The sequence below is a fragment of the Hippoglossus stenolepis genome, chromosome 13 (assembly GCF_022539355.2).
Source record: "Hippoglossus stenolepis isolate QCI-W04-F060 chromosome 13, HSTE1.2, whole genome shotgun sequence".
NCBI lineage: Eukaryota > Metazoa > Chordata > Actinopteri > Pleuronectiformes > Pleuronectidae > Hippoglossus > Hippoglossus stenolepis.
The window spans coordinates 14660710-14680684 of NC_061495.1; the positions used below are offsets into that span (position 1 = coordinate 14660710).

At 41.2% G+C, this 19975-nt stretch overlaps 4 protein-coding genes across 9 annotated transcripts in view; 2 read left to right on the top strand and 2 right to left on the bottom strand.

The window, feature by feature from the left end:
• The first annotated feature begins 343 nt into the window (after positions 1 to 343).
• rab9a (RAB9A, member RAS oncogene family) lies at positions 344 to 3063 on the top strand. 2 transcript variants are annotated; one of them, XM_035175433.1, is made up of 3 exons: positions 344 to 751; positions 1082 to 1240; positions 1326 to 3063. In XM_035175433.1, the coding sequence occupies exon 3, from the start codon at positions 1365 to 1367 to the stop codon at positions 1971 to 1973; it is 609 nt and encodes a 202-aa protein (XP_035031324.1). In that variant the 5' UTR covers positions 344 to 751; positions 1082 to 1240; positions 1326 to 1364; the 3' UTR covers positions 1974 to 3063. The 2 variants fall into 2 exon arrangements, with proteins under 2 accessions (XP_035031324.1, XP_035031323.1); XM_035175432.1 differs by having other exon boundaries at positions 354 to 751; positions 1082 to 1202.
• A 72-nt stretch (positions 3064 to 3135) lies between these two features.
• On the bottom strand, positions 3136 to 5076 carry trappc2 (trafficking protein particle complex subunit 2). The gene is made up of 5 exons (XM_035175434.2): positions 4859 to 5076; positions 4477 to 4584; positions 4095 to 4239; positions 3466 to 3551; positions 3136 to 3382 (listed from the first exon to the last, which is right to left on the bottom strand). Exons 2-5 carry the CDS (start codon positions 4567 to 4569, stop codon positions 3284 to 3286), a joined length of 423 nt encoding a protein of 140 aa, XP_035031325.2. The 5' UTR covers positions 4570 to 4584; positions 4859 to 5076; the 3' UTR covers positions 3136 to 3283.
• Positions 5077 to 5290: 214 nt separating this feature from the next.
• ofd1 (OFD1 centriole and centriolar satellite protein) lies at positions 5291 to 13566 on the top strand. 3 transcript variants are annotated; one of them, XM_035175425.2, is made up of 23 exons: positions 5291 to 5452; positions 5551 to 5690; positions 5786 to 5989; positions 6075 to 6143; positions 6223 to 6250; positions 6347 to 6454; positions 6543 to 6679; positions 6857 to 7030; positions 7184 to 7290; positions 7370 to 7489; positions 7853 to 7926; positions 8014 to 8105; positions 8724 to 8913; positions 9605 to 9735; positions 9877 to 9988; positions 10404 to 11123; positions 11338 to 11494; positions 11601 to 11692; positions 12084 to 12212; positions 12412 to 12578; positions 12698 to 12868; positions 12960 to 13030; positions 13353 to 13566. In XM_035175425.2, exons 2-23 carry the CDS (start codon positions 5595 to 5597, stop codon positions 13396 to 13398), a joined length of 3195 nt encoding a protein of 1064 aa, XP_035031316.1. In that variant the 5' UTR covers positions 5291 to 5452; positions 5551 to 5594; the 3' UTR covers positions 13399 to 13566. The 3 variants fall into 3 exon arrangements, with proteins under 3 accessions (XP_035031316.1, XP_035031318.1, XP_047198662.1); XM_035175427.2 differs by having other exon boundaries at positions 5593 to 5690; XM_047342706.1 differs by having other exon boundaries at positions 5291 to 5690.
• Positions 13567 to 13613: 47 nt separating this feature from the next.
• gpm6bb (glycoprotein M6Bb) overlaps positions 13614 to 19975 on the bottom strand; it is a 33619-nt gene continuing 27257 nt past the window's right edge. For 2 of the 3 annotated variants that reach the window (XM_035175429.2, XM_035175430.2), the window contains exons 5-7: positions 18689 to 18762; positions 18535 to 18600; positions 13614 to 15746 (exon numbers count right to left, since the gene is read on the bottom strand). In XM_035175429.2, coding sequence (XP_035031320.1) covers positions 15597 to 15746; positions 18535 to 18600; positions 18689 to 18762 — 290 coding nt within the window. In that variant the 3' untranslated portion in view covers positions 13614 to 15596. Of the gene's footprint in view, positions 15747 to 16123; positions 18081 to 18534; positions 18601 to 18688; positions 18763 to 19975 lie in introns of those variants that run through there. The other variant, XM_035175431.2, reaches the window with a different exon arrangement.

Here is a 19975-nt window from a genome sequence, read left to right on the forward strand (position 1 = left end):
AAAGAGCCCTTTCTAATGTAAATATAACATTTTGCAATTTAGATGATTACACACTGGTGAAAACATCACTAGGATTAATTTATATTCAATTTCTGCCTATAGATCCCTTTCACCTAAATCTTACACACTGAACCTTTAATTAAAAGATTCAAACACTTATTTTGTGGTGTAAATCTATTTTATTTAGATTTTAGCTGTTCAGGTGCAAATCCACTTACATGCAAAAGCCTGTTAGCTAATCCTGCATCCATTATTTATCACTGAAACGTATCTGTGGACTATTCCCTTTGTCACAGTCTGCTGTTGGAACAGTCAGCAGCTGCTGGGGTGTTGGCTGGTGACAGCCAGTGTCGCTCTCTGGTGTTGGTGCGTGAATATTACAAAGAAGGGAACTATAGTAGCAGCCGAGGGACCTAGTAGCTCGCTAATATCAATATGAACCCTCAGTAGAGCTAAGTGCTGCTCGGTTTCACAGTAAATGTGAGTGTTTTAACCCGGTTGATCGGTGAACAGCGCATCACGTGTAGAAGGGACTGAAACGTTACCTCAGCATTCGTTGGCTGCTCTCGCCTCGCACGATCACATGATCCGCGGCTAGCTGCGGTTAGCTTGTTAGCACGGAGCCTGTCGGAGCTCACCAGGAAACGCTGCGAGCCGACGTGATCTCGAGCTGTCAAACATATGCGTTACTATTCCTCCAGCTGTTTCGTGTTTTATACCTCGTCGGACTCCGCAGGGAAGAAAGTGCGAGGTGAGTTATTGGCGTTACGTTTCCTGCAAGTAAGGCAGAGCTAGCCGGTGGAAGTATATTGCACAAAAGTCCAGCTGTGTTTTTGTTTTTCCATCTTCGCACTGCTTAGCTAGCACTTAGCTTGGCTCGCGCATATTTCACATCCTCCCGACGAGCATGTTGCTGTTATAACTTCAATACCATGGACGTGCTGTGTGTACATTCTCACACAATGAGAGCCCACCAGCGTCACAGGGGAAATATGTTAGCAAATGATTGATGCTACTCAGCTAACTGCTGTCCTGTACGGTCTGTTAATGACAAACCTGTTTGTTGATCACTGTGTTCCAGCCGTTTGAACGTCACCTACATGGCTGTTCACTTCAACATCATACACACGAGCATGTGACCGAGGACCAGGGTCTACAGCACATGATCTGGACCAGAGGAGGAGGCCAACAATCAGTCAGGGGTGAGAGGAAGAGGCACATGTCATCCACTTAAAAACTGGTGATTGGTCACAATGTTTTTTTTTTATTTATATGTAAGTGTTGTAAATATGAAATATCTCTCAATCATTGCATGTCTCCACCAGGTGAATTATTTCTTAGTGGTCGACCGGGAGTGAATAGCCATGACGACAAAGACATCCCTGTTGAAAGTCATTCTGCTGGGCGACGGTGGTGTAGGGAAAAGCTCGCTCATGAATCGCTACGTCACCAACAAGTTCGACGCGCACCTTTTCCACACCATCGGCGTGGAGTTCCTCAACAGGGACCTGGAGGTAGACGGCCACCAGGTGACCCTGCAGATCTGGGACACGGCCGGCCAGGAGCGCTTCCGTAGCCTGAGGACTCCTTTCTATCGGGGCTCTGACTGCTGCCTGCTCACTTTTAGTGTCGATGACAACCAGAGTTTCCTCAACTTAGGCAACTGGAAGAAGGAGTTCATTTACTACGCGGATGTCAAGGAGCCGGAGAAGTTCCCTTTTGTAATCCTGGGCAACAAACTGGACGTGACGGAGCGGCAGGTGTCTACTGAGGAGGCTCAGCGGTGGTGCCAGGAGAACGGCAACTACCCCTATTACGAGACCAGTGCCAAGGATGCCACCAATGTAGCCGTGGCCTTTGAGGAAGCAGTGCGCAGAGTGTTGGCAATGGATGAAAGAACAGACCACCTCATCCCCACAGACACAGTCAAGCTCCACAGAAAACCTCGCTCTGCTGCCAGTTGCTGTTCATAACGTCCAGGAGTTTTCACTAACATTAATTTGCTGTTATGCCTAACATGCATCAAGGCTGTAGGTGTACAATGCTGTAGTAATCCTATTTAAACAAATTATGCTACTGGCTTTGTGATTTATTATACTGTTAATGGTTTGATGATGCTTATAGTTGGACATTGGTTTAAAGAGAGGGAGAGAGATGAAACACTAAATTCATCCGAGACTACAAATAAACAAGAAGCACTGAATCATTCAGCTCTGCCACAGTTCAAACAGAAGAGTTTAAAAGGATCGCAAAGAAATAAACTATTTCATGTGGGCCCAAGACTACCCGTGAGGAACTAAATAATTGCATGACTGAGCAAAGGCATTATAAAGGTTTCACTTCACTCTGTTTTAAATATTCCATTCCATCATGAAGTTAAATTATAATGTGACTCACTGATAATATGTTGTGCTATCTCAGTAGTGCACTTGTTATTGTATCCTTGAACTTCACTCCAGAATGTGACAGTGCCGATAAAGTAATGACCTGTTTATTTATACTTTGAAAATAATGCTTTACACAGCCCAATAACCTTATTTCTGAGAATTAAAAAGTAGCTAAGGCACTACTCAATGAAACTAACAAATTCAGGCTTGTTGTAACTATACCTCAAGGTCTTGTTTGTGCACATTTTTCAAAATGAATAGATGATGGCTGTGTACTGAAAGCACTGAGGGACGAGATCCCTAACAGAAGATAAATATTCAAGCAAAGTTAACATGCATGGCATTTGGTGTATGTTGTGGAAACATTTTTATTTTGTATCCGTTTTTACCTTAAAAAAAATCACTGAATCAAGCTACAATATTTTCTTTAGAGGTCAGATTAAATAGTGGTTATGATTGAGTAAATCTTTTTTTATATCATTATTTTTTAAAACTCATGTGGATCTTAAAATCACTCAACATTTTATCCTCACAGTTTTTAGCCCCTAGGTATATAGATACTTTTGAAAATGATGAACCATTCCTTTTCTTTGACTGTTTCTCGTCCGGATTTCATTTCCATTTAAAAAGATGTACCTCTGGTTTACCAAATGATAAATAAACCCCTTTGAGAATTGTTGGTTAAAGCATGTTTTCTCTGGACACTGCCCACCACATGCAAGAAATAAACATAAGCTTAGAAAGAATGTCAGACAGAAAAATCTTTATAGAAAATCCAGATTTATGTTACATTTGACAAACATGAAAAGACTAAGCCGCAGACATCAAACAAGCATGTTAGGTATATGTACAGCGAAGAGACAATATACATCCGTATCCCCGTGCATGAGATGTGATTAACTCAGCAGATGTTTCTTTCCAAGAAACTGGACTTTCCTCTCAAAAGCCGTTGAGCGGACCGGTGCATTGATTTCATAGAAAGGATTCATTGCAAACTGGAAGAGAGACAAAAAAAGATTAATTTTTAACACTGAAAGAAAAGTTTCTTGATTTTATCATTTCATGGATGACAACTTACCTTAATGTACAAGTCATATACATCATTAAAAAAGTTTTTGATTCCATCTTCTTGACGTGCGTCATGCAGCATGATGAATCTTATATGTGGGGAAAATAGTTAAGGTGAATAAACCTATACCAATACATTATTTGATGCCATTGAGCATATTGACAACATTAAAATAATAATACACTGCAAACGAGAAGGTTAGATAAAGGTAGCAGGGGTACAACAAAAAACTTTTTAATTTTAAATCTTTGAGTTCTCCAATAAATGTGTAATCTCTAAAATGGAAGTAAAAAACTTGTCCTAAAGACTAAGGTGACTTCTTACAACTGATATTTTTCCAATCTAAATATATAACGAAATAAATTTAAATTGCAGTGATTAAAGACAAAGAAAAAAAACTATGTTAAAGAAGCTCTTTGGGGTTATTTTCTTTATGAATGACTTAACAACCAAATATCAAAACAGTTGATTAACAGTCTGTAAGTTAATTAAGTGATTATCATTGCGTCATATCTACATTTCCGATTAACCTCTGAAATCAGATAATCAAACATGACTATACCGGCCATTCTGACAGTTTTTCCTGTAGCCCTAAATATTAAAAACAATCACATATTCTGCAACAGCATAAAGGATATGTCCTGCAGTGACGAAGGCAGAAACAAACCACTCGTTGAACTTGTCCACAGTTTTCAGGTACATATTGTTGGACAGCCACATGTTTTCATCCACCAGGTCGAGGGCTGCATGTGCAATGAACTGGTTCAGGTGACGGTGATCATCCTGTGGTCAAAGAACAAAATCTTATCAAGCAAGATGATACATAAACATACACTATTAATAGTATTATTATTATTATTATTATTATTAAGCCTTGAGGCCCCTGACAGTAAAGACAATTGGAGATTATATGTCTACTATTATGTCCAAGTCTGTGGTTAGTTTAATGAATAACCACTATCCAGAAGGAAATATACAATGACTTAATTGATGCTGTTATTATTAACGAAGCCCCTTTACCTTGGACTCTGATTTCCCAGCTGGCAGGAACTCCATCTCAAACACGGGGTTGTCGTGATGACCAACCATGACGAAATAAAAACTTCCAGACATCGTTTCCCCTTTGTCCTAGCGAAGCCAAGCGGCCATGAAATCAACAGGAACCAAAAGAAACAACGTTAAACCATCAAATCGTTCAAAAATGTCACCGTCACTATCACCAGAAAGACTGCAAACCTCCAGCTAGCAAGCTAACCGCATCTCGACAGACGCTTGTCACCGTCCGAGACTTTTATAGAGTCTCGTAAAGCTCTAATAACTATAACGCCACTTGAAATATTACGATAAAGCGACAATGACAACAAAGACGGCGTTTTAATTTGGTCAATTTGCGTTTGTTTACCTGTCAGCTTGGTTTCCTGGAGGGTCAATAGAGAAGTCGCGGGTAGATGACGTCATAGCCAAGTTGCCAAATACACTTACCGTATAATGTGAATTATTGTAAAACTGATGTGTCAGTAAGTGTCATGAAATAATTAGATCACGACTCATACTATACATTGTTCAATTGTAAAAAATAAATAAAAACACTACTTACAGACTAATAGATCTGTTCAGGTCAAAAACACTCTTGTCTCTTCAGATCGTGTAAATATTTCACCTTTGCATCATCTAAGATATCTAAGGAATCCATGACCACTGACTCTGACATTGTGCAGATACAACAACCTCGTGTTGTGATGGCGGGTGATCAAACTTTGACGCTACGGTCACAGCGGTGCTCGGACCCGAATTCTTTTATTTCCTGCGTCATAACTGTGGGACAGCCCGGAACAAAAGTTTCCGTTGACGGATTTAAATGACAGGGGCACACCTCCTGGAGAGAGAGACGCTTTCTGGTCGTCAGGCGGGTTCATGGATGGGTTGTAATTGTCTTGTTTGGATCCCTGTTGTTGCAGATGTGTAAAAGGGGAGTTAAACTATAGTCCAACTCCAGGTAAGAGAAATTTAAAATTAAAATTATCTGTAAAGTGATGTCTGTGCTCTCTAAGCCGACCATGTTAGCATCATTTTGCTGTTGTTTTCCTGCTTCAGCATTTCTCTTCTGTCCCGGGGTCCTGCAAAAACACTCTCCAGTCATGTACGCGACCAAGGAGGACTCCCTGTCCCCGGACGAGCTGAGGAAGAGGCTCTATCAAACCTTTAAAAACAAGGGAGTGCTCGATACACTCAAAGTAAGTTAGTCCGGATTCTTTTTTGTTGTTGTTGTTGTTGTTGTCGTTAAATCTGCCCGGTGTCAGTTGCATTTCTTTTTTTCTCTCGGCTCCAGACTCAGCTGCGGAATCAGCTCATCCAGGAGTTACAACACCGTCCTGTGACCGGAGGACAACCGGTCCCCAGACCAGTGCCCGGGAAATCCGAGCCTCTCATGGTCACAGCGTGTAACAGCATCGTGGCTGATCACCTGAGCTCTTCGGGGTATGAGTACAGCCTATCTGTGTTCTACCCTGAGAGTAGCCTCTGCAAGGAGAAGGTGAGTGTGACGACTGCATGTGTTGAATTCACTGTAGCACTACGTGTATAGAACATTGTTGATAAAAAAAAATCCATTTTGGCAGGTTTTCACTAAAGAGAATCTTCTCCAACTTCTTAAAATTAGTCCCGAATCATCCCTGTACAGATCCCTGGTAAGTAAATACTGCGATTAACGATGTTACACATTTAGAAATAAAAATGTTGTTAGTTATAATGTATTTTTTTTCACAGTCTTCAAATAAAGACAACAATGACAAAGGTATGTGGAGTATATGATTTTTCTTTAAATAGAGCAGCTTCTACCACCACTTCCTGATGTAGATGAGCATATGTATACTTTGTCTTTGTCTTCCAGGGTTCCTGATCAACCTTCTAACGCAGCTAACACACCATTACACTCACGGCCTGTGCCATGATGCCGACACGCAGACAACAAGCGTAGCGAGTTACGGAGAGTCTCTTGGTACGGGGAACTGATCTCTCGAATCTTATCTTAAATATCTTAAATCAGTGCATAGTTTCTAATGTTCTCTGTCTATCTTTGATTACAGTCGACAAGATGAAAATGATTGATAAGGAATATGAGAACTTAAGCTGTAGTGGAGACAAATTGTTTCCACTCCAATCAAAACTGGCTGCATACAGAAAAGAAATCGAAGCACAGCTGCAGGCAGAAATGAGCACACAGGTACATAGATGTTTCTACCAAGTAAATGAATAAGTAATTGTCCCTGCAAGCAGGTATTGACCTGCTGGACACTCATATCTGCAATAAATATATTCTAATTAAAAGATATTAATGCTGTATTAGAATGGCTAACATATGATCGCTAATATGTGAACATCTCTGTTTTTGGATCCTAAGCTTCAACATTTTAAAGACGTTGAGATTGCCAAGGTGAAGATGGAAGAAAAGTCTAAATTTCATAAAGAATTTGATAAGCTGAAGCAAGAGCTGGACAGGACTTATGAAATGAAGACAAAGGCATTGATGGAGCGGGAGAAAAATGCCATTGATCGCTTGCAAAAACAACAAGAGGTAGGTTGCTGCTTTTTTCCCCTGAAAGATAAATCACTCTTATTTCAATTGGTACATTGTGGGAGGCTCTCAGCATCAGTATTCATTGGTTTACTTGACAGTTGCTTAAATGCAAGTCTTGTGATGTTTCTTTTGTGTTTCTCTTTTCTTTAGATAGAAGAAAAAAATGTGTATATGCACAGACAATTGTTACTGAAAGAAATTGAAACACAACGGAACAGAGAAAATGAGCTGAGGATGAGAATGGAGGCGTTTGAAAAGTGAGAGCTTTTTAATTTAAACAATTTTTGTTAGTAAAGGGCTGCTGTGCTGAATCTTACTGTTGCTGTACAACAACAGGACTTGTCAAATTCACGAGGAGAAGGTCAAGGCCACAGAAGAGCTGATGAGGAGGAGAGAACTGGGCGTGAGGACAATGGAGGACACGCACGACCAAAGGCTGAAGAATGAACTCTCCAGGTATTTTCATGCTGAACACAAGAATGTCTCTCTTTTGCTTAAATTACACACAAGTCATTTATATTGTCTGTTCATTCTGGTAGTTTTTTATCTCTCAAGTTACTCCTAGTTTAAGTGTAGACTCATTGTGTGTAGTGCTGGAGTAAAAACCCTCCTGTGTGTATATAATATAAAAGGTCACTGAACTGTTTGAATGCCAGTGAGAGTCCGAAATGATTTTTGTCCTGCTTGACAGAGGCACACAACACAAACACAAAAATGAAACTCCACAGATGCAGACGTCTGCTGCCATGAAAAAACAGTTTCTCAGATGTCTTGTCAGACCTCTTTTGAATTGTCAATCCTATGTCTTTGTGAAATTAGGTGTCAGTTTGAATTAAAAGAAGAATTCCTCAAGAGAACAGAGAAACTAACGGAGAACGAGAACAGAAACAAAGGTGAGTATTTAAATGAATGTCGTGTTACTGAGTAGCTCATTACTGCCTGCTTATGTTTACAATCTTTTTTGTGTTTTTTCCTCTCAGCGGAAACGGCTCGTATCCAAAGGGAGTCAGCGGTACTTGATTCCCAGTTAGAGGAGCACAGTAGAGCCTGTTCAGAGCTGAGACGGCTGCAGGTGAGCGTCACTACCCCAGACACCCAGCAGAGGACGCGTTTACATAGACACCAATATTATGTTGATCCGATTAAGACCATAGTCTGAATAAGACACTGCCATAAAAACAGCATTTTCTGATTTACCTTAACCTAAATAAAGTCATGGTCGGAATAAACAATAATCAAATTAAGGCATGTGGAGTTATCCGACCTTAGTCACATTATATGGACATTCGTACGTCAAAATCACATTAGAATGTACATTGGAGTTTTCACATCATTTTGAGATATCGGCATACTTGTTAATACGTAGTTGGACATAATTGTAATGAGTCATAATCAACCATGCTCATAATTAGGGTCAATAGTTTATATTATTAATTCGATATTACTGTCGATACAAACAGTCAATGTTAACTTTACTGTCTTCACTGGGCACCTGGCGACATGGGCAAGAGTTTCATTCATTCAGTGTGATATTCTGTTATAAGTTTACAGTAGACGGTCTAGTTGATGTGTTCACATGTGATGTACCGTTGGTATCTTTGCCTCTTGACCTGATTTTGAACCTTCGTTTTACTTTACTCTGTAGCTTCATTTGAGCTTTTCTTTCAATGGCTCTTCTGTTGTTGCCCAGGTGGAGCTCGACACAGCACAGCAGCAGATTCCTCTGCTGACTCAACAGAAGGAGCTGCTGAGAGAGAGAGTGGAGACCATGAGTGACTACACCAGCCTGAAAAGAGAGAAGGCAGAACTGCAGGGGCAGCTGCGTCCGCTAAAGAACCAGCTGGATGAGGCCCAAGAGGAGAACCGGCTTCTCCATGCAGGTGAGGAGCGGCTGCTGTTCCCAAGTACCTCTCTGGGGTGTTACCGTGCCTCAGTGTCCCCATCAGAGAATAAGAGGCTCAGTGTTTTCTGTCGGTCTGAAATTTTAATGTCTGAGAGTTATTGCTCATCTTAGCCTAGAGATTCAGAACCTGAGAATAATTGTAGCTGCTTTTCTTTAATATTGGATAAATCCAGTTCCCACAGAGTGCTTGAGACTGGGCTCCCTGTGAGCTGTGGGAGATGAAGTGTACTGCGAAGTGACACTGCTTCAGGGTCAGCTTTTTGAATGCATCTTTCTTGCCAATGTGGGGCGTCTGAGTTGTTCTTGTAGCTTTGCAGACAACTCTCTAAACTGGACCGGAGGGGGGGCGGGGTAACAATGAGCAGAGACAGAGGGCTACTTGTACCCATTGCAGAGAACCAAACCTTTCCTCTATCTCAAGGTTGCACTGTATTTTCCTACGACAGGGTGTGGCAGTGGAGCCCTAAAAAAAGCTACTGTCCTATGTGCTGTGCTCTAACGTCCTCAGATCTGTACAAAAACATTTTAAAATGACTTGTTGAATCATAACTTCTGCACATCACCTCCCGCTCTATCATCACACAATTTCCCAACTAAAGTAGATGCAGCATTGGGAAATAACGTTTGCTTTTTAGGTTATGTTTTGACTTTAATAACCCCTTTCTCAGATTTGAGTAAGCCGTCCAAAGAACAGCTGTCCTTGCAGTTGGAGCTTCTCAGGTTGCAGAGCGCTCGCAGACTGGATGAGGAAGAGTTCAACAGCCAGAAGCAGGAGCTGCAGGCTCGGCTCCAGAGGGAGGTCAGTCAGCCTCTCACTGAGCGTGGGAAACTTTGTGTTCAGATTTTGTCTCACCTATGAATTTTTTTTTTTCTTGAAATGTAAAGTCACTTATTTTATTACTTATTTACTTCGTTTGTGTAAATTGTGGCTTTCCTGCAGGTGGAGCACTGCACTCAGCTCAAGGCTCAGCTGATTGAGTGCGAGGAGAAGTTGCAGTGGATTAAAAACCATGTAGAAGACGTCAAGATAAAGCTTCGCCAAACACAGCAAGGTACTGTGATGTGCATCTTCTCCACATCTTAGTGGGATTAGTAACTAAAGTTAAATCATACTGGTGTCCAGTGTATTTTGTGTTATAATCAGTGATATACCCCTTCTGTAGTTGACTGTGATTCCGTTGTTCAGTTGAACATTAAATCTTCTTTGTGTTTCAATCAGCTTAATAGATAGTTTAATAAAAACAAGAAGGAACGCCATATTGAAGTAGTAGCAATTGGGTTATAGGTGTAGATGCAGATAGAAAACCTTTAGAAATGAAAAACAAACCTTTCTCTCAGAGGTTTTCTCAGATCCTGCTCTTTTATGGTGTTTGGTATTCTGTACTGGTTCTCAACTCTCCTCTTGTTTGCTCTTCCGTTTCTTTCCACTTCCCCTTTTCTATTCTGCGATCCATGCGATCGTGGCAGCTCTTGAAAATGAAGTGCTGTGTAACTCCAAGCTCTCACTTGTCGATCGCTCAGTGCTGGAGCTCCACGCTGACAAGCTGGTCCCGCCTGACATCTATGTGAACAGAGCTCTGCTGAGGGCCAGGGCGGGTTATGATGATATTTGTGGAGCAGGTGGGCCCCTGCGAAGACTTAAGTCTCCCCGGAGTGACTCTCCAGACTCTGACATGGAGCTGGTGGCTGAAGCCAAGGCTCGCATCCAGGAGCTGCAGAGGGAGGAAACCTTGGAGGAAGCCTACAGGAACTACCAGCAGAGGGCAGTGCTCTCCACCATCTCTCATATGCTTCCCCTGAGACCCCTCTCCCCACAACAACCACATCCTTCACATCGTCCCAGCTCTCCTCCAAGGAGACAGGTCTCTCACCATTCTTACGCCCGCTCCCCCCACAAATCAAAGGTTTCACACAGACCGTCGTCTCCCCAAAGTTTACAAACACCCTCCTCTTCAGCGTATGACACCAGAAACACCTTACCACCTGCACAGCCAAGAGTGACCTTCTTAGAAGCCCACAACCAACCCCAGTCCACAGTTTTCACTGAGCACAGTCTCCATTCATTGACGGAACCTGTGTTTCTAAGTGATGGACACCGTCAGGATGAAATCTCTGCTCCAACCAGACGTCTGTCCTCCACACCACACTCCCCCTCCAGGAAAAAGCTTCAAAGAGAAACTGTAGAAGGTATGCATAAATACACGCATTCAAAGTAATAATTAAATGTATCTGTTAAGGCATAACTAATGAAATAGTCGCAGCACGTTTAACACATACTGTACATATTTTATTAAAGTTCCAGAGAATAAAAACAGTTTAAACATTATATTTCATGTCAGTCTGGATAATGATCTTCCTCCCATATTTGTATCTTCTAACATTAAGTCTTTGCTCCTGATAGAGCCAGTTGTGTCTCCGGTGCCGTTCCCAGAGCTGTCGTCTGACAGGCAGCTCCCTCTCGCCCCCCGCGAGGAGGGGGTGACCTCAGGTGACTCTTCCTCCGAGTTCAGTTCACCTCGCAGCCCTCAGCTGAAGAGCACAGCACGAGACCAGCCCAGGTACCATCTGCCATATCACTGGCAAGGACAGTGCATCATTGTCATACACTTACACAAAGAGATAATGAATAGCAGTGCCCTCATCTTGTCTCTTTTGTCTCTTCAGTCCACCACAGATGCAGCCGGTCCTCACCAGCTCGGACTCGTCCCCACAACCTGACAGAATAAGCCTTGAAGACCTGACGGGGATTTTGTCAGGTACTTAGGAATAGTATTTTGTTTTTTGTCCCTGTACAGACCTTCTCCAGTCTCCACCTTGATATAAAGTGCTGTTGACAAAAACTGTAATCAAATGGGAACTTTACAATATTTCAACATGATGTACTTTATTGCATTTGTCCTGATTGTTTTCATGTGATTAATTTAAACAAAATCCCAGTACCAAAATCAGCATATCCGGTGTGGAGGTTTTGGATTTTTGAAAGGCTGCTTTTTAATGAGTGTGTGACTGGCCTCCAAAGTGTCCTTTCAGTGGCCCCGCACAATGGTGAAGATGAAGGGCAGCTGATTATGTATTCTGTGCTGGTTCTCTGTCCCTGTTGCATTATGGTGCAGCATAAAAGATCTCTTTGTGCGTGTCTCCCTCCAGAGCCCGGCCACATTCCAGAGCTTCTCCTGGACACTGCCGTCCCTCTCACTGAGGAGGCCCCTGATGGCCCCGCTGTCCCCCGCCCACGGGACCTCCCAGAAGACCCGATGGACTCGCAGGGCCCTGCGGGTGAGTCGCTAGGCCCCAAGTCCACTAATGCATAATTGTGACCCCCAAATGACAAGGACAGCCTTCTACTGTAAAAAGAAGTCAGACCTGTTCGCCCTCTACTGATAACCATCAGTCTCATGGATCGCTCTGTACAGTGCAAACCATAAGGAAGACAGGAACTTTACTTACAACTTGTGTCTTTCCATATGTTTTGCAGAAGTCCCACAAACCGCAGGTGATTCTGCGAGGGAAGAAGAAGATGACGAGGCTGAGGAGCAGAGGTGGGAAAGAGAGCGAAAAGAAAGACAAGAGCGAAGGCAAAGGGAGCAAGAGGAAGCACGATGGAGGGAGCTGCATGAACTTGAAAGACTAGAGAAAGAGACGGTAATGATGATCTTTCACCAAGTTCTACTAAAACATCTCTTTCAGATCTTCACTTTTTTGTGTCTCCTGAGAAAAGTTAGTCTGATGTATGAGTCCTGACAGTGTCTTTCTCTAACAAGGTCATGCAAGAGGAGGAGCATCCAGGACAGGAAGAGGAAGAAGAAGAAAGAGGGAATAAGACGGAAGGAGATGAAGAGCAGGAGGATGATGTAGAGGAGCCTGAAGGTGAAAATCCACTGGAGAAGTACATGAAAATGGTCCTGGAGGCCAGAGAGAAGCAGCCCACACAGGTGAGTTTGTCCCAAAATCCTGAGAATACAGTACAACTTTGCTTTCATAAAGAAAAACTTTGTTTTAAACTGAGTGGTTTTTTTTTTTCAGAGCTCTGGAAGAGAAGAAGCCGGACACACAAGCCCAGAGGCCAAGAGTCTGTTTGAGGACAAAGAAGACAGGTAACTTTCTCCCACAGTTATTTATATATTGACTCTAATTAAATCTACTTTAATTGTATTATCCTTTTTACCAACCTGAATGTGCTGAAGTGGAGCTCGAAGAACAAAGAAAGTTCAACTGTCCTGGGTACTTACCGTCCGGACTGTGTATAAGCCGACATAAGCCTCTTTCAAAAGCAATTTCTTTCAGGATTTCTTATCATCTCTTCATCTTTATAGTATTATTTGTTGTGGATTTACATTGTCTTAAGGATGACTTAATTGAGAAATTACTTTCTGTCCCTCGAGACTTTTCACTGACTGGATTTTTTGGTTTTCCCAGCATCGCAGCATTTTCTCACAAGGATGAGGACGATGAGTTCTGGTGAGCTGGACTTCCCGGACTGCAAACATGAACTCATAGTCATAAACTGATGAATCATACAAGCCTTTCTACTCTTGTTTTAAGTGTGATCTTTATTTTTTTGTTTAATATCCATCGGATACTTTTTTACATTGACTGAATATGTATGAATAAATCCTGATCTACATTTTAACTTGCTGTACAAGAGTTTCTGTCATTCAAAAAAAGGAGACATCAAAATAGAGGGGAATTATTATTTTTTATTTCCATAAAAACAGTCATGTCATAAAGGGATTTCCAGTCAGACAGGATACTGGAATTTTTATCCTTCTGGTGATTGATAGGTAGCGTTTTTTTCTTTAGTTTTTCTTTTGGTTCATTCAACAGGAATCATGGCGGACAAAGATGAGATGTGATAGAACCCCTGCTTCATGTAGATCCATCATATCGGCCTCTGCACACCCGTGGTTATATGGTCACATTGGCATTTACACTGTGGCTGATTTGACCATTTCGATTAAGTTTTATAAATGGCCGGTGTGGCGATTGTTGTTTCCAAAATGTAAGCTTCAGTAATTTACGGGGGAAGCCCTTGACATTCACAGAAAATACAGGAACAAAACAATATAAGACTTATAGAAGTTTGACTAGAAGCTAAAAAGACATCTACAACTAATCGGCTACATAAAATAGATTAATTAATCGGTTAGAAAGAAAAAAAAGTTAACAGGCAAACACTGCCTACTAATGACATCAGTATAAATGACTGTACATCACATGTGTGTTGCTGCAGAAACAGGTTTTTCTCCATGCAACAAAGAAACATTATTCCTGTAACTCAACTAGCAGACAAAAGATTACACGAGTAATTATGTCAGAATCATGACAATTGCACATCAAAAAAAGATGCAAATATAGAAAATTAAGAAAAAGTGTTGTTTTTTTTGTCTTTAGTAAAAATAAGAAAAAACCCTGGCTCGTAATTTACAGCTCATATCTTAAGATCTGTTTGGATCAACAGGTTTTTCAAAGTACCAATACACATGGGACATAATTCTGTTTGTTTCAGTTTTCAAAACCAAGTAAGGTTTAATTCTTGGTATCGTACAGATGTTAGTTATTGACAATAAGCCAATATCTGTAGCTCTTTCCATCAGCAAACCTTGATTTTTCTTTTTTCACCAAACATTTAAGATATTAAATAAAACAAATATCTTTCTATGTCATTATTGGCAGAGGTCCACGTTTAGCAAGTGATTTATTCTAATGAAATTACTCGTAAAAACAAATCAAACAACACGATGCTGTTACAATGAGGAGCTCCTGAAGTGTGTGTGTATTTGTGTGTCTGTATGTGTGTGTGCGCTTGGTTTAATTAACAGGTACCTAAATATATACTTGTGTTCGAGGCGTCTCTTTGCAGTTGAAGTGGGATTTTGAAACCATAGCTTTACAAAGGGAGAAGTGTTCCAGAGGCTCTATAGTGCACACCTGAGGTAGTGTTAATGTAGGCCATGAAAGGTCTGTGCGGGTTTTACGCAGCTCTATGACGAAAATTAGAATCTAGAACCGATAATCAACAATCAAATGATCCAGACTAATACACTTAAGTACTTAAGTATAATGGACTTTAGAGAATACATAAAATAACCACTTTTCCGACAGGATGTGATACATTATGTATATTTGACCTGTGAAGTAAAACAATCTTGGACGTAAGGCCTTTCACGTGTATAATTTATCTGCATTTCTGATTGAGAAAGAGCAAAACAAATTTAAATATAAAGGTTGTACATTCCTTTGTTGAAAACTGGCCCCACCCGTTCAGAAAAGACAGAGCAAGACTGTGAAAAAACAAACTGTGTTGTATATGAATAGTGCAATGTCTCAAGCTTCACCAGCAAAAAATGGTTATAAAAGAAGGGTGAGAGAAAATGAAATGACAACAGAGAATTTGTTTTCTCTCTCTAGAAAAATAGAAAATATAAAATCAGCATGAATGAAACTTGACATAGGAGATCTAAAACACTTCTTGGTAAGTTAGTGCAGAAAGCAACACTGATGCATTAGTGTGTTAGGAGCCTGGTTAGTACTGCACAGTGTCAGGGGCAGTCGGCAGGTGGTTTTAGCGTTGTCTTGGTCCAACAGGGCCACGGTGGTTGACCGCAGTGTCTAATGTGTGTGTGTGTGTGTGTGTTTATGTGGCGTGTGCGTGTAATATCCTTATGTGTAGGAATTGAGGCATTCCTTTGAGCGTGAGGTGATGTCCTGCAGCTCCCGCTCTTCCTTCATTTTGATGTCTTGGTAGGCATGCATTTGACTGGCGTCCTTAAGGTAGGCCCAGTTTGCGGAGAGAATCATGAGGAAGTGGATCTGGAAGAGAAGGGTGAGGTGGATGGCCGGTGAGCATGTCAGAGAGACGCAAAGCAAGCTACAGGAGTCAGAGCTACAGTACGTACATCGTAGACACACACAAAGTTAAGCTTCTCAGATAAAAGACCTCACACACAGGGGGTGACGTTAACAGGTATTGTAACGTTATTGTGATGATCATGACTGGTGCTACAGAAATGAAAGTTTAAAGGCGTGATTGGTGAGCAGAGGAAGTGAGTTATACATGCAACCTTAATGCAGCTGAAAAACACTGGAGGTTAGTGCAAAGCATGAGACCCTGCTTCGTATGCATGTCGAGTTGTATACGTCTGAAACACTCGCTTTTAGGTTAATAATAAATAGACCAAGTAGGGGTATTTTTTGTAAACAAAGATTGTTTATTTTATAAAGAAAGTAAAAGCTACAGTCTTCAAAAAAAGAGAAAATTAAATATATGAAATATGGAGTATAAGTAGCTATAAACAGATCAAGGAGTCCTTGAGAATGTAAGCATGCAGGCTCAGTGTTAAAGGTAAAAACAAATGGCTCTTTAATGGCACTTCGAGAGAGAATAAAAGGTAAGAAACAAAACATCAACTTCATAGCCGAGGCCGTACCAGCATCAGCGCTCATAGAAAAAAAAAATATTACACGTGTGCTCTACTCTAAAATAGGAGAATTTCTTCTTTTGTAAAATACATGGAATTAAAAGTGAGACCTCATGCAGAAGGATACCCCTGGTACTGGCCTAACCCTCCATCATGTGCTGCGCTACGTACGTGCTGTTACTCTGAAATCTACAACACACACCGTAATACTCGCCCGCATAATACAGTCGATAAACGTTTTTGTTTTTTTAGTTAAGTTTAGAATCTAACTCGTGACAAAGGTAAATAATACTTGATGTTTTTTTTGCGTAACACTTCATGGTACCAAACATTTTAAGGCAGAGCAAATAAATCAAAGAAATAAAAGGACGAGGCACTTGGCCACTGCAGCTAGTCCTTTCACAAATGCTTTTCATCTTCACCAAAACTACTAATCTGGCAGTCAAAAATATGGAGCCTGAGAACACCTTCGATATTTGTCATCAGATGTGGACCGAGATTTATACTGTACATACTATTCATACTATATATATATCTATAAGGGCTCTGTCCGGTCTATAGCTGTGTCTCAGTTCAGGGGTTGCATCCTTCAGAGGCTACATCGGAAGACCGGTTGCGACAAAGTGCTCAAAGTCTCCTTCAAATGCGTCCTTCTATCCCCGACAAACAGAAGCTCCAACGGGTAGATCCTTCCTAGCCGAACATAAGATAAGGCCAAACCTATCCCAGGGTTCACTGCGCCGCAGTGACGAACCACTTTTCAAAGAGGTAATGGCAACGGCAAGCGACGAGACGTTCAATGCTTGAGTATCAGGCTTCAACTCAATCGAACAGCTAACGAATGAAATCACAAGGGGCTTTAAAACGTTCTAACTGTCTGACTTTAGTGCCGTTGCTAGGCCACAGCAGTCCCGTTCGCGGAAAGCCTCTGTAGACTAGGCCGTCTCATTTTGATTCGGCCTTCGCGGCCTCCAAGGGTCAGGTGGGCCGCGTCCTCCCAAGGATGTAGCCCCTGAATTGAAACACAGCTTATCTCTTGGTGAAAACTTAGAATAGTCTCGACTCTCATTTAGATTTCCTTTTTTGGAATCATGTGCAACAACCTGCACAAATATCTTATATTTAGGTTTCACAAGAGCCTCAGGAGTGAGCGAACAAATTTGCATTTCAGCTCCGACTGCACTGCACTGATGCTCATCCTCTTATGCAGGTGAAATACTGCATAAATTCTAAATACAGTTTTGTTTTGTTTTTTTATTCGAAAATCTCCTGCAGTTGAGGCCTTTGTGCAGGTCCAATCAGCTTCACACATTAGGACTGTATATAATAACACTGGTGAGGATTTCTAGCTGTGCACGTTTCTTATAAAAATCGATAAGTCAGTGCCAAGGAAAGCAGAACAAACCCAAACCTCCCTCTACGCTCTGAAGACAACTCTCATCTGGTGTCCTCAGACCAGCAATATCCCTGGATACCAAACGCTAAAGGAAACAGATCAGCTATTTACACTTCATGTGATTACTACTGGAGAGATTTTTTTTTTTCCTACTCTCGTTTTTTTTCTTTTTAGTTCATTTGTTGTCAGTGGCAACTGTCTCTACTCAGTGCAGCCTCGGACGCTGCGACCGGGCTCCTAAAAACCCTTTTAAAACTTAGTGCAGCAGTCTTCTCGACTCTTAAACTTCAAAACAGCAAAGTTATAAGTGGTAGCCATCATGTAGATCAGCTGGTGGAAGAGAGACAACAGAGAAGGATGTAAGAGAACATGCCGGTGACCTCATCACCACTAGTTAGTAAAGTGACCAATCATTTTCCAGTAGTTAAAGTATAGAGAAGTAAAGGAAAACAAAATATTAAAAGTATAATCTTATCATATTATATTTGGGATTTTATAGCTCAAGATTATGATTTTCTTTAATTACTCATTTACAAAATAGCAAGTTCAAACTGCACCATCCTAGAGCAAAATCAGGGCCATGTGCTTCTAAGCAGATGGGAAACAGCAAATGGAACGGGAGCTGAGAAAAAGCCTGAGTAACAGTCCTTAGTGCGATTACATAGACCATATGGGAATGACAAGAGGACCACTTCACACAGGATCCGTTGATACAAACCATGCAAAGATGAGCTAAAGAAAAAAATAATAAAAACAGAGATGGAGCGACTGGAGGGAAACTTACCAGAGCGATCACGGTGGCTCCTGCCCCAGCGCACGCTACGATGTACAGGTGATAGGACAGGTAGAACTGCAGGAAGACAAGCAAGAGGGATTATTTCTCCATTTCCTCACCACCCACTGCTGGTGTGTGAATGAAGAGGAGAGCAGCATCTCACCTCATTGGTGTTGCAGATGTCACCTAGCGTAGATCCGCAGGCCTTGCCTGGCGTGGCATTCCATGGGATGATTCCTGCAGCCATGAAATGAAACGTTTTCATACACACTCAAAAACAATGTACCATGTGAATAATGATGCAAAAGTCTATTCAGTTAAAGGTTCAGTGTGTAGAATTTAGTGAAATCTAGTGGTGAAGTTGCTTCCAAACATTAAAGGGAACCTGTAGTAGCTTTCAGTTTTCATAAAAACTCAAAAGGTGTTTAGTCTGTCCAGTTTGGACGACTGTAATAAAACATGGCGGCCTCCATAAAGAGGACCCGCTCCCGGTGTTAATATAAAGTATTTTAATTAAAGGGCTCATTCTAGGGTAAAGAAAACAACAATTCGTACAATTTGGATGAAACACACTAGTGAAAACATCACTAGGATTATTTTATATTCAATTTCTGCCAATAGATCCCGTTCACCTAAGTCTCACACACTGAACCTTTAATGCCAAGTACGAGTACAGAGAATAAGATGATTCGATTTTATTGCTAATTTTTCTAAATCTTCGTAGTGGTCCTGACAGCAGAAGGAATATTAAGTCAACCCGACCATGTACTTTTCAGGGAATTCTCAGTTATGCCCTCAGACCGACGCCATTATGCACCCGCATGAAAAACAAATCGTTACATTTATTCCTCTCGCCATCAGGCTACTAAATACTGATAGTAGCCAACCTGCAGATATCTAAGCCGCCCCTCTACATGATGCTAATTATCTCCTACTTTATACTGTTGATCTGAGCTGGTTCCTCATGCAAGCTCACATATACACCAGGAGAGAGAGAGCCAGAGTGGGGTCATGGTTTCTGTCGTAGAAATTACCCTTTTGGGATTAATAAAGTATTCTGAATCTGAAAAAAACAGATATAAAGGGGCACTCCAACATGTTTACACATGAAGATGAGTTAGATTATTAGGAAGAGTCCTCCTGAGCCTGAGAAAGCAACAAACAACAAAGATGGAGAAAAAAAATTGATGTGGTTTCACTTTAGATAAGAGAGTTTACAGGAATATTAAATGAAAAAACACAAAACCAATTCTTCAGGCCTTTAAAAGTAACTCTGAGGTTAATCTGGTCACACTCAGAGCATATGCAGCATGTGATCAGAGGGGTCAGAGAGGATTACAAGTGTCTCTGAGCTAATAATAAATATTAAGTCTGGACTTGAAACCATACAGCTGTTTCAGATTCAGTCAACTTTCATATTCAACTTATCCCATTCACGATCACACAAAAA